Source organism: Talpa occidentalis, unplaced genomic scaffold (genome assembly GCF_014898055.3).
Source record: "Talpa occidentalis isolate TD23 unplaced genomic scaffold, MPIMG_talOcc4v2.1 talOcc4.5, whole genome shotgun sequence".
Taxonomy (NCBI): Eukaryota; Metazoa; Chordata; class Mammalia; order Eulipotyphla; family Talpidae; genus Talpa; species Talpa occidentalis.
Window position 1 is genome coordinate 75,917,292 of NW_023604861.1, and position 13,727 is coordinate 75,931,018.

General features: G+C 35.6%; 1 protein-coding gene across 1 annotated transcript in view; it reads left to right on the top strand.

The window, feature by feature from the left end:
- LOC129144652 (EH domain-binding protein 1-like) overlaps positions 1 to 13,727 on the top strand; it is a 50,215-nt gene that overhangs the window by 24,831 nt on the left and 11,657 nt on the right. Inside the window, exon 3 of the mRNA XM_054687743.1 lies at positions 8,247 to 8,394. Coding sequence (XP_054543718.1) covers positions 8,247 to 8,394 — 148 coding nt within the window. The remainder of the gene's footprint in view (positions 1 to 8,246; positions 8,395 to 13,727) is intronic.

Consider the following 13,727-nt stretch of genomic DNA (forward strand, 5'->3'; position numbering starts at 1 on the left):
GAGAAATACAGTGTTTATTAGAAATTCATATATTTTAATGAATGAAAGAAAATGATCACTGATTTAGGATATAAAACTTTATTTCCAGATTGCGTCCAAATATTTTAAGGAAAGGTCCTTTTTAGCATTAACGTGATCATACTTCTACGTTTAGAAATCTTTATTTGGATAGCATAGTATACATGGTGCTAGGGTAAAGCAAATGCTACAGTTAAAATAAGTTGCTCTATCTTGAAACAGCTATGTAAAATCTTTGGGTATGGTATATTTAGTTTCATGAATTGAATTCTAATGAAATCTCAATTCTTAAAATACATGTTTATCTTTCTGAATCAGTCCTTCTATAGTTTCTTCTCAAATATTAAAAGGTAGATCACAAACTTCACATGCTATTTAATATTTTGCCTATGTATTTTAAACAAACCCAAAATTTAGTAGTTACTACAAAATAAATGTAATCCCCAGGGTTGATCAAAGATTTAATCTGACCAGATGGGGCAAACTTGAGAAAGATTTTGACTTTCCACTCTGTTTTGCAACAAGAAAGGCTGATTTTTTTTTCTTTCTTTCTTTGTTAGAGAAACAGAGATCAGGCCATCCCCAGAGAAATGAGCAGGTGTGGCCATTTATAAGCATGTCTGCTTATATTACAAACCAGCATAAGAAAAGTTTGAAATGGGTTGAAAAGATCTGCTAAGCAGTTTTAATGTTTCTCCCTAAAACCTATTTAGTCAAGAGATGATCAAGTTGGCAGTAAAATATTTAGTCTACCCAAACCTTTAAAGATCTTGTAATTTTATTTTTTTATTCTTATTCTATCTTCAGTGGCAATTGAATAGGTGTACTTTGGTAATCCTTGCCTCTGGACAAGCACAGAATTCTTTTTTTTTTTTTTTTTTTTTTTTTGTCCTTTCTGAATGACTAATAACAGAGCATTGCTTCCTGTCTAAGGATGAAAGGATGGCAATCTATTTCTTTTTCTTAGTTTACTATAAAATTGAGGAATTTCATGGGCCATTTTAAGAACAGAATCCTGTGAAATACTAGCAGTGCTAAGTAAAGCCCTTTTTCAAAGAAAGTTTAAATAAGTTAAAATATATTTGTATGGCACCATTAATAAAAAGTCCATCTAATAACACTGTATGAAACACTGGAGATCACTCCAAGTAAGCATAGGATATTTGTATTATTAGGGAAAGTAGGGGATATGGAATTATTTGTTGATAGATTTGCAGAGTAAGGATACAAACTGCACTGTTTGAAATAATATATTTTTTTAATTTTGTTAAAGCTTATTTCATGAAATTGTATATAGACTTGTTTCTTAAATAGGAAGACTTCTCAATCTTTGTTTTTCAACTGAGTGGATAAAAATATCTAATATTATGAAAGACATCCTTGGGTAGGTAATGATCTCAGCAGCTACAGTGGCATTTCTCATGTTCTAATTCACCTTCACAAATCCATGGCATCATATTTTGGCTAGAGTAATGTCAGTCAGTGACATCTGCGGCTAGTAGAAAAAGGACCCCCTCATGGCAGCCATTTTTATTTGATTCTTAAGATCCAAAGGCTGCTGAAAGAACAATTGAATAAAGTTGAGGATTGGAGAAGCTTGATTTCTTGTTTTCTGTGAAATGAAACTCTAGTCTTTTTCTTCCCCTTCCCCTTAAAAGCAAAAGTCTGCTAGGGGGTTGTAGCTGTGTCAAAGCCGCTGGGATGCCACTGCTGATCACTTTAATTACTACGACTAAGGAGGATAAAATTAAAAGTAGCACCATTGAAGCAGTGGAAGAAAGCTTGCCTAGATGTCGGTGAACTGTGAAATATAAAAATTGCATACCAATACATTTTTATGGAAAGGAAACAAGGAATTACATTACTTATTCTTGAAGAGTTTGTCCTTAAATTGTCAAGTTTTACTAGTGCATCTATCTATAGCAGATTGTAGACCATTTCAGAACGATAAGGAAAATAGTAACTTAAAGATATGCTGTGAAAGGACTAAATATTTTCTCAGTTTATGTCCAGAGTAGTTAGTTCTGATCCATCTTCTTTATTTGAATATTTTAAATTTATTATATTGAAATACCAGCTCTTTGTACCATAACATGACTTTGCCTTATCTTGACAATATTAGCAAACAGAAATGTAAAGCTTAAATGTGCTGCTTATAATTTAAGTTCAGGATCCTAAGTTTTAAATGAATGTAAACAAGTTAGTTTCTCTTCACCTCTTTGTATTTAATAGCACAAAGGAGAATTTAACCTGCTTTTTATAGCATAAGTATAAGCAAAAAACTGAGTCTGAAAAAAATCACAATAGTTTAAGTCCTCAGAAAAAAATTGTTTTAATGTGACAGATAGTAACAGTACTTTGAAATCAGACAGACACTAATTTTAATTTTTACTATACCATTTAAAACATGTATGACCTGGGCAGTGTATTTAAGTAGAATTTGGTTTATATCAAATCAGAATAATAGTAGTTACCTCACAGAATTGTGAATAGTAAATGGAAGAGATAATACGTATGTGAAAACTGCACAGACACAGAACTAGTATTTACTTTAATATGTTATAACTTGATAAAAGATGGTTGTGGGGAGGAAGGCCTCCCAGAAATACAGTTTCCATCAAACCCTTTAAAGAGAACATCTATTTTACAAAAGTTAGATTACACGATGTAACTCGAGCTGTTATCCTATATAACTCAGTCTAAAGCTAAGTATTATTGTATGGCAAAGGTATGGCCCATCTTTGAAGCTTAACTATTTCAATTTAAGTATATTGAAACTGTGCAAATAAATGATAGATATGTGTTTCCCATATATTGAGTTTTTCAAGTATAGTTTTCTTTTTAATGACAGTAGTCTTCCATTACCTTACCTCTGCAGCCCAGTGGAAATATTCTTCTTATTTTTCTTGACAGACTTAGTAAACAGATTATGTTTTAAAGCTGTGAGTCTGTCTTCTTTTGAATGCAGAATGGTCAAAATAGATAGCAGTAACACATTTCTGTACTTGGGTAGATTAGGCAAATCATCATTGTCAGAAATAGTCATTATTTACATAATTGAGTAGTTTGTGTTGGATGCTGTATAAAAGTAATGAAATAATCATTTTTACTCTCAGGTTATTTTATGTCTTTGATATACGTAATGTTTCTTAAGTAACATATGGATAGATTTTGTTATCTTTTAAAAATAATTAATGCAAAAACGAACATTAAATGGTACTTATTATAGAAATTAAAATGAAGTTTTGTACTGATGATGAATCTGTAAATTAATACTATCAGTTAAATTCAAACTGGTTGACTAATCAATTCCTGTAATTACAAGTTTTTCCTTCTGACCTTAACAATTAATTTCTATTTTCTCAGTTAGTTCTTTGTCTTAAGGGAAGTTAATGGGTGAGAAAACAAATAATGCAGATATGCCATCCCACTGGAGAGCTCTAGGCCCAAGCAAAACTGCCTCTGTGGTGTTAGGACATTAGTAGAAAAGTAAATCAAGGCAATCTGATAGGGAACTAGAATTCTGTCAATCAGGCTCAAGATTTTGTGCTGTGTCCATAAACTTTGTTTACTGTAGGGTTTTATGAGTTGTAACCTGCCCTTGCAGTCTGTTAATGAGGCTAAATCTTGCTACTTGAGAATTGAATTACAGCACACCTCTGGGCTAATGGTTATAAACAGAAAGTCCCATTAGGGCAGCATTCTGATTTGTTCATTTGCATTTTTTTCTATTGTGTAGAGAACAATGACGGGTAAATAGGTACAAACAAACAATTTACATGGAAATTGATAAAGTGTCCCTAATTAGTATTTAGAGTTGGTTTTATTAATGATTGCCGGCTTTAAATTACACTTCTGGTAAGCTTGCAGAAACATTTACAGATAGGTGTATTATTGGGGGCAAAGAGGATGTGGTAGAAAAAAATTAGGTTCTCATTTCATATTCAGAAAGGTAGAATCATTTATTTCATTTTAACTCAGTTAAGATGACCCAAGATCACTTCATCTTAGTCTGAATCACCAAATTCCAGCTCTGCAAGAAATTATTCACGCAGTGAAATTCACTTAAACCTATTTGCCTGAGGCATATCAAATAATGGTTTTTATTATGTTCTTAAATTTTCTTAAGTTTGAAAGATGAAAGTTTAGTAAAAGCTCAGTTTTCCTCAGTTGGTCTTGTAATTTGACACTTTTGGGATCAAATCTTTTGCTGGTTAAGAGCAAGGGCTCTGGAGTCAAACAGACCTGGGCTCTAACATCAGTTCGGTTCTAGTTGACCTTGGAATTTTAAATGTTCTCATTAGTAAAAATTATTAAAAAATATTATTATCATAGCTGGTACTGTTAGGTAGAACTTTCATTGACTGGAACAACTTAGTTATCACAAAATTCAGTTTCTATTGGAAAGAAAATAATTGCTTGATTTTTTTCCCCTCTAATTGTTGATTTTCATGAGTTATTTTAAAAGCTCCCTCAAATGAGCTCATATATTCATCTAAGGATTTTTATGAGTATCATAATGAATTGATGAATTTTCATTGCTACAATGTGATTTCATTGATTCAATAATTGAAGTCTTTTTAAAAAAAAATATTATTTACTATGCATATAAGAACTGGGGTGTAGGCCAGAGGTATGGGGGGGGTGAGAGGATTCACCAGAGAGTGGGGAGCAGAACAGGCAGATCTGCTGATACACACTGCTGAGGGGAGCAGCGGGCGAGACAGGAGAGGTCTGCTGCCCAATGTGGGTTGCTCCCTGGCTGGCTGGCCTGGGGATTGAACTTGTGCTGCCGTGGCTGGTGATAGCTTGTGTCTTTAACCGCTCCGCCACCAGGGAGGCCCTGAAGTCTTCATTTTGATACTAAAATTGTTTCAGTTTGTCTCCTAGGAGCTTCAAACTTGGGACCAGATATTTCAAGCTTGTCTCTGTATCTATTCATATATTCCTGTTAATTTTGACAGCTCTCATTTCTAGCCATCTCAGAATTTACGAACAACCAATCTAGTGTCTATACCTGTTCCTGATGATCTCGCCAACCAACTCTGAGTGCCCTTTTCTAAAGTTCAGATTCATTAACCTTAGCATTTACTACAGTTGTCTACTTCCTTTTTCATGAAAGCCACTTCTACTTTGGTTCTCAGGATACATCAATGCTATAGTTTTTTATTCTCAGCTCATCTGGTTTTCGCTCTCATCTAAATATAGGTGTGTCAGTGAGTAACCTTTTTTTCTGTAGTAGTATCTTCCAATAATTTCATGTATTCCTGTAACTTAGCCCTGTAGTCATATGGTGACTTTACATTATTCAAATCCCACCAACTACCTACTAATATATTTACTCAGATGTCCTGCCAGTCCCTCAAACCCTGTGTGTCTTACCCCAAACTTCCTTTCCTTCCCTTCTTATATCTTTCCTCTTGGTTTTCTATTTTTATTTTAGTGCCACAGTTCTACTAATTGCCCATGTTTAAAACTTATGAGTCAGGGCCTCCCCTGGTGGCGCAGCGGTTGAGCGCTGGGTTGCAAAGCTGCTCGCAGCCTCTGCAGCGCCGGTTCGATCCCCGGCCACTGGCGAGGGTCCCACATGGCGCGCAGACCTCTCCTGCCACCCGCTGCTCCCCTCAGCAGTGTACTTCATCGGTCTGCCTGTTCTGTTCCCTGCTCTGGCTCTGGTGAATTCTCTCAACCTCCTGCGCTTCTGACTGTACCCTGGTTCATGTATAAATAAATAAATAAATCTTTAATAAATAAATAAATAAAATAAAACTTCTGAGTCAGCTTTTTTCTTCCTTCCACATATAACCAATTACCATGAATTGGTGCAGGTACAAATTCTGTCTATAAAATATTTCTTAAGCTTGAATCTTTCCATTTCCATTGCCCCCATCCTGGTTCTAGATTTCATCACAGCTTTCCTGGACTATTTATTATAAGAGCCTCCTAACTTTGCAATGTCTCTGTGCTAGCCTATTTTAAACACTGTTGTCAGATTAATCTTTCTCAAATATACCTCTGGTTGGTCATTCCCCTAAACAAAAAGTAAAAAAACACACACAAACATACACACATACAAACCTTTGGTTGGCTCTTCCTGTATTTCTTTAAAATAAAGTGTTTAAAGTAAAGTACTTTGTTGGACAGGACCTTTGTAATCTGTCTACCAAGCTTTATTTTTCTGCCTTGTCTTTCTATCATTATTTTTGTCCTATGCTCAGGAAAACTAGATAAGGTACCTTACTCTCAGTATATGGATTTGCCTTTATATCTTTGTACTGTTCTACTTCCTGGTCTCAAGTTCACTGAGTCACTCCCATATCTACCCATTTCACATCCTGCTTATCCTTCAGGCCCAGCTCAAAACCATGATGCCATCATGCCTTCAGTTTGTCCCAGAGCCAAGAACATTCTTTCTTCTGAATTCTTGCTACATTTTTATCAGACCTCCTTATTGTGGCAATTTTTTATTTCCCTCTATATTGTAAGCTTTAAAGAGTATAAACTTTTAGTTTTCAAGTTTGAAATTTCTGTAACAAATACTAAGTTCCAAGGTATGTACTATGGACCAGAGAAACAAGATAAATCAGATAAAGCTCCTGCTTTCAAGTAGCTCAATTCTACCGAGAAGTTGGTATTTTGAGAGCTTTATAATGTAACTTGACAAGTATTTTTTAAAAAAGTCATAGACCCACAGTCTTGCCCAAATGGTAAGATAGTGACATAGAGGAAGGAGTACTCCAGCCTGAGAAAGTTTAATGGTTGTCAACTCAATCTTAAAGAAAATGTAGGAATTAAATAAGATCAGAATGAGAGAACATTCCAGGAAGAGTAAATGACGTATTTAAACCCACAGGTGCATGAAACTACATTATACAAATAATTCTGTGTAGATAGATGTGAGGTTTTATGGAGGTTGGGAGAGGTTAAAGGAAGATAACTCTAAAGATATGTTGGGGCCAGATTATTTCAGGCTTTCTTTTGTCACAGTAATGCCTTATTTTTTATACTTTCCAATTTACAAAACAATTTCACAATGATATTTGCAATCACTAATAATATTTTTTAGTAGATCAAAACTATTTGTTGTATAATTCTCTGTGGTTTATAGTTTTGTTTTTTTTTTTTTTTTTTTTGTGGGACTCTCGCCAGCGGCCAGGAAACAAACCGGCGCTGCAGAGGCTGCAGGCAGCCTCGCAGCCCAGGGCTCAACCACTGAGCCACCAGAGGAGGCCCTTTTTTTTCTTTTTTTCTTTTTTATAGTTTTTTTTTTTTTTTTTTTAAATTTATTTGTACAAGCACAGGGTACAGTCACAAGCATGGGAGGGTGAGAAAATTCACCAGAGCCAGAGCGGGGAGCAGAGCAGGCAGAAGGGCCGAAGTACACTGCTGAGGGGAGCAGCGGGCAGCAGGAGAGGTCTGCGCACCATGTGGGACCCTCCTCCGGTGGCCGGGGAGCAGCCGGGGATTGAACCGGCGCTGCAGAGGCTGCGGGCAGCTTCGCAACCCAGCGCTCAACCACTGCGCCACTCAGGGAGGCCCTCTTTTTGTAGTTATTCTAAATATCAAAAGCCACATTAGATTTTACTTTTCCTTCTCAGTGTACATCTTGGGGGTGGGGCAGGTGTAGTGGGAATGGAACTAGTACATCAGTTACCCATTTCTTTTTTAACAGCAATAACTGTAACTGCAATATACTATCCCTAATTCCTACTTCAATTCTCTAAAAATACTATTTGATCAACATGGCGTAGCAGCATTTTCTGTGCTGTTGAAGATGTGTTGAAGATGTGTGCTCTCTGCCTTTATGAGAAAATAGCAAATTAAAATTCTCTTCTTAAAAAATAAGATGTTAATTTGCAATTGTTTTTAGTATTGTGGCTTTTTTCTAGAAATCTGATTATTAATCATAATTTCTGCTATTTTCTCTCTGTTTATATATAGATATTATAATAACATATTTTCTGCTATATGTAATTTATATTAAAGAACATTTTTTCAAGGCTAGTTCAAATTTTGAAGACATTTGAATATAATAATTTGTGAATTAAAAAAATACGATTCTAAGATGTCTTTTAAAAATGGTGTGACATCCAACTGATATAGAGCATCCTATTTATAATGTGGGCCAAGCACCATGCTGTAAACCAGTTACTATCATGATGATCAGATTGAAAATGAAATTGCATTTCTGTCAATTACTGAGTTGGCAACTGTTCAATATATCTTAGCAGCAAGATGAAGAGCGACGTCGGCAGCTGAGAGAGAGAGCTCGTCAGCTAATAGCAGAAGCTCGATCTGGAGTGAAGATGTCAGAACTTCCCAGCTATGGTGAAATGGCTGCAGAAAAGTTGAAAGAAAGGTCAAAGGCATCTGGAGGTGAGTTAAAGTATCTTGTATCACATTCTACACTCAACCCAGAAATCCGCAATGGACCTTTTGGGACTTTTTATTCTTACTTCAAAATGTTGCATCAAATACATGAAGTTTCTAACCTATTGATATGTTGCCAAAAAAAAAAACTAAACTAAAGGAAGTATAGTAAATCAGAAGATAACAGTTGCTGTTTTCCAAATCAACTTTTCGGCTTAATTTTAACAACTCAAGAAGTACTTTCTCAGAATATGCTTTAGAACAAAACTCATGCTGACTTTGGTTTGTGATACCCCATGATGCCTTTCTAATTGTATTAGTAGTAAATCAAATGCAATCAAATTCTCAACATCTAGAATAAAAGGTCTGCTAGTGGTGAACTTTGACGTGAAAGATTTTTTCACTTTGAACAAGAGATCTTTAGAAAACAGCTTTGACAGTCTTCTGTCATAACCTGCAGTGTGTGAATTTTGATTAAGTTCCACATCCATTTCTTCTTGGTCTACTTATTCAAAGAGGATCTTCTCAATATCTGCAGAGATTATTCTAAGTTTGATGTAGGGACAGAACCAAATATTATTAAAGAGTATCTTAATTTTCTCTCTCAGTGCTCACTTTGGACATTTTTAAAAATGTAGTATATCAAAAGATATTGGGATTTTATTTATTTCAAAGGTTTAGAACCTATTTATCAAAACATGCCAGGTACTTTAGTGAGTTAATGTTAGACTTTACAGAGCTGAAACAATGGTAAGCTATCGATATTTCTAGGTCAATGGTAAATTTCTTCAGCATAAAATGAAACTTGCTGCTATTCCTAATTGATTGCTTATATTAAAAGCTTACTGTTGTAGAAAATTACAATTAATTCCTGTAGCATATAACTGTCCATCCTGACAAATTGAAAGTTGCTTTCCCAATCGACTGGGCATCTTCCCTCTGGTTATCTCAGAATGTTTATATCATAGTTAAATCCTTCATTTTATCTTTTCAACTCCTATCATTCGAAATTTTAATTGAAATTCCTGCACTCTGCTGCAGTTTTATATAATCATTAGTAACTACTCATATTTATATAGTACTAAGATAATTATTTTCATTTGTATATAAGATATTTCTTTGATATCATAAAAACTACTGATTTTCTAAATAATTCTTGAAGTTTTTATCTTCTTGTATTGTCTAATGATAGGAAAACCTAATATTCTTGATCCTCTAGATAGATTTTCCCTAAAGCTACTAATACTACCTTCCTATGGTATCATAAACCAATGTTAGAGACCAGTAATATAGGCTAGAGAGGCATCTGGTGCCTCTCAATTTTCTTTTCTAATGGTAAGCCAATAGCAATACTAAAGTTGTAAATACTGGGAAGGCTAAGAATTTAAAATTTTTAATTAATAGTATAGGATAGGATAGCTATGTAATTGGTCTCTAATCCAACCAACCCTAGTTGAGGTTAAGCTATTACTAGACAAAGTAGAGAGATTTTATCCGTGTTATAACCCAGAGAATGGGTATCTTCCCTATTAGAGAAAATGAAAACTTGATTTTTGCATCATTCAATAGTCAACAAAGTAACTAAGTAAAGAACAAGTAAGGATTGGCTCTGTGGAACTAGCAAAAATATACAAACTAGGATAGGGAAGGCCAGGCGAAATGAAGATTACTTATGAGAACATGGCGTAATGTCTAGACTATACCCTCTATGGGGACTAAAATGACAAGGGACCATTTCTCCCATAGGATCTATTGTATCTTGGATATTGATAGGTGCTTATTCAGAGCTAACATTAACCTATATGAGGTGGAGCAGACCTATTTCCTGTCCTCATTGGCCTGTCTTCATAAAGGTATATTGATCAGACTAGGTCTGTTCTAACTTTAAGTTCTAAGCTGAAGCTATTGAAGCTGGGACTGCATGCAAGAGACCTTTAAAACAATAGCAAGAGTAAAATTAGGTCCTGAAATTGGACCATATATAGATATTTATCTATTGAACAGTGTACTCTCTATGCTAGACCAGGATTCAACAAACTACTAGAAAAGGACCAAAGTAAATAATTTAGGATTTGTAGGTCATTTTGTGTCTGTCTTGACTACTCAATTCTGCCTTTATAGCCTAAATGTAACTGAACTTCTAGGCAATATGCAAATGAATGGGTGTGCCTGTTATTTACCCCTAAAAGTGGTGGACTGTATTTTGCTCTCATGTGGACCATTGCATGGCAAACTAAAAATTCACTTGGGGTCACAGGAGTGTGACCTTATGGAACTAATAAGTCAGGATATAGAATTGACAAATGAGTGTTTATTCTTAGCAATGCCTAGCAGGAGTCATTAGGTCTGAATAAGGAATAGTATGAAAAGAAGAGAAAAAATGGTCTCGATGGAGGATTAGTGTAGGGAGATTTGGGGAAGCAAGTGGTCCTGAGTGACATGAGAGGAATGGTCAAGAGCTAAAATAAGGTGGAAGCTCATCCTAAGGAGTGTGTTGAACATGATTGGTATTCAGACTCACTGCTTGAACCTGCTTGCAATCTTGCTTTTTTTGTATTCTCTGGCAGCAACTAGCCTCAGTGAGGAAGTAAACTTAGTAAATGCGAGGTGAGGTGAAGTGTCTTCAACTTCAAGATATCCAAAAAAAATATATGCAAGATATTTTAGGTCATGTGTGACCATGTTTTCAAGCTATCCACTTATATCCTATCTTAACCAGAAATAGCCTAATTCTGATAAAAGACAGAATCATATCTGAGCAAGGAGCTATAACCTAGCATTTACTTATTTTTTTTAAGGTTTATTTATTTATGCATACAAAACTGGGGTATAGGCCAAAAGTATAGGGGTGAAAGGATTCACCAGAGACAAAGTGGGGAACAGAGCAGGTGGATTGACTGAAATACACTGCTGAGGGGAGCAGCGGTTGAGTCAGGAGAGGTCTGCTGCACCATGTGGGTCACCTCCCTGGCCGGGGATTGAACTCTGCTGCAGTGGCTATGGATAGCTTCATAGTGCTGAGATTTAACTCCTTGCACCACCACAGAGACCCTACTTATCTTCCTTTTGACATAATTTTAGAGCTTATGAGAGAATCAGGTATGTTTTTTCAATTTCTGCATCATTTTGTAGTTATAGACCTATGATCACCTCATTTTAAAGTGCTCGTTCTAAAAATCTCAGGGGTTTATTCTGTTAAATTGATCTTACTTGTCAAGTTCATGTGTTTGAGGACAAAGTTTAGGGTTTCTGTTTTTAGTTGTATGATATTGTAGTCTGATAATAAGACTTGAATTACTATTTCCAGAAAATGATAAGTTTTTGCTTTGGCCAAATGTAAAATTCTTGTTAATGGTCTATGGACACATGCAAGGAAGGCATTTTTCTTACTTTTAGATGAGATATCAAATATTTATTATACATTTTATAACATACTACATGTCATATATATTTTACAAATGTGCATGTGTGTGTATTTATTCTGTAGCTTATTATAGTTTGAGTTAGGTTAGAGTCATTTAATTTTTAAATTGACATTTTACCTCTCTTTGATTTAGATTAAGTAGTGTACTTTATATTGCAGATGAATAAATGAAAATTTTCTTTAAATTTTTCCATGAGAATGTTTGTGTGCCTGTGTTATCTTCATTATTTTTTTTTTAAAGGTCTATTTATTCATACATACGAGAGCCAGGGTGGAGGCCAAAGGTACTGGGGTTGAGGGGATTCACCAGAGACAGAGTGGGGAGGCGGATCTACTGAAATACACTGTTGAGGGGAGCAGCGGGCAAGACAGGAGAGGTCTGCTGCACCATGTGGGTCACCTTCCTGGCCAGGGATTGAACTTGTGCTGCAGTGGCTGCGGAAGCTTCATAGTGCTGTGACTTAACCCCCCACACCACCAAGGAGGCCCACTTCATTATTTTTGCTATGGCAATAGATTTATCTAAATTTGTTGAGCAAAAATAAAATCTTATACGCCTTAAGTAACTTTTACTTCTATTTTTTTCTTAATAATATATTTGTATTGTGTTTTCTACCTTTTGTTTGATTTGTGTAGAAAAATTTTAAAAGTTAGGAGTTTTATAGGGCCCTACAATGAAAGTTTTTTAAAATCATGTTATAAATGAATAATGGGGGCCTCCCTCGTGGCTTAAGGTGTTAAGATGCAGCACTATGATGCTATCCACGGCCACTGCAGCACAAGTTTGATCCCTGGCCAGGGAGCTACCCAAATGGTGCAGCAGACTTCTCCTGTCTCTCGCTGCTCTCCTCAACAGTGTATTTCAGTCAGTCCGCCTGTTCTGCTTCCCACTCTGTCTCTGGTGAACCCTCTCACCAACCCCACCCCCCGCCACACCCACACCTCTGGCCTGTATCCCAGTTCTTATATGCATAAATAAATAACTCTTTTTTTAAATAATGAAATAAATAAATAAATGAATGAATAATTTTTCCTGAGTAGTTTTCTGAATGTTATTTTAGTATAGCTTCTATTTCTTTTCTTTTCTTTTTTTTTTAAGATTTAGTTCTTTATACATACAAGAACTGGGGTAAAGGCCAGAAGGGTCAGGGGTGAGAGGATTCACCAGAGACAGAGTGGAGAACAGAACAGGTGGATTGACTGAAGTACACTGCTGAGAGGAGCAGCGGGCGATGCAGAAGAGGTCTGCTGTGCCATGTGGGCTTCTCCCTGGCTGGGGATCGAACTTGTGCTAAGTGGTTACAGATAGCTCTGTAGGCTGGGTCTTTAACCCCTTGTGCCACCAGGGAGTCCCCCTTCTATTTCTTTTTTTCTAATGCAGATATTCTTTTTTATACTTTTACCAGATACACTGAATCTTCATTCAGTTTATTTTTAAATAAGTATTGTAAGATTAGCCTTATTGCTGTACCTTTGGGATCCCCATTTTGCTAATAGTGCTCTGAAATGTCATTTGGAATGCATTGTCTCTTCCCCAGTGCCTATCCAAACTCCTTTTACTTTTTCCTGCATGTATTATACATGCCATCCTTTTAAAGCAATTTCTATTATATGATTGTTCTTTAGTTTACTTTCTGCCATGTTCACACTGTTCAGTAGTTAGCCATAAAAGGTGTGTGTTTGGGGGGTATAGTACATGTATATTTAGGATCTTAAATACAGACACATATATACATACTTTAGTTCTGCTAGAATGCATTTAGAGTATTTCCATGAGTGATAAGAAATAAATAGCATTAGCTGTTGAAAAGAATTCAGGGGGTCGTGGTAAAACTGAAGACAGTGAATGGAAACAAAGTGGAAATCCATTCTAAAGAAGACTTGAACTGTATAGATCAATTTTTACTTTTGCCTG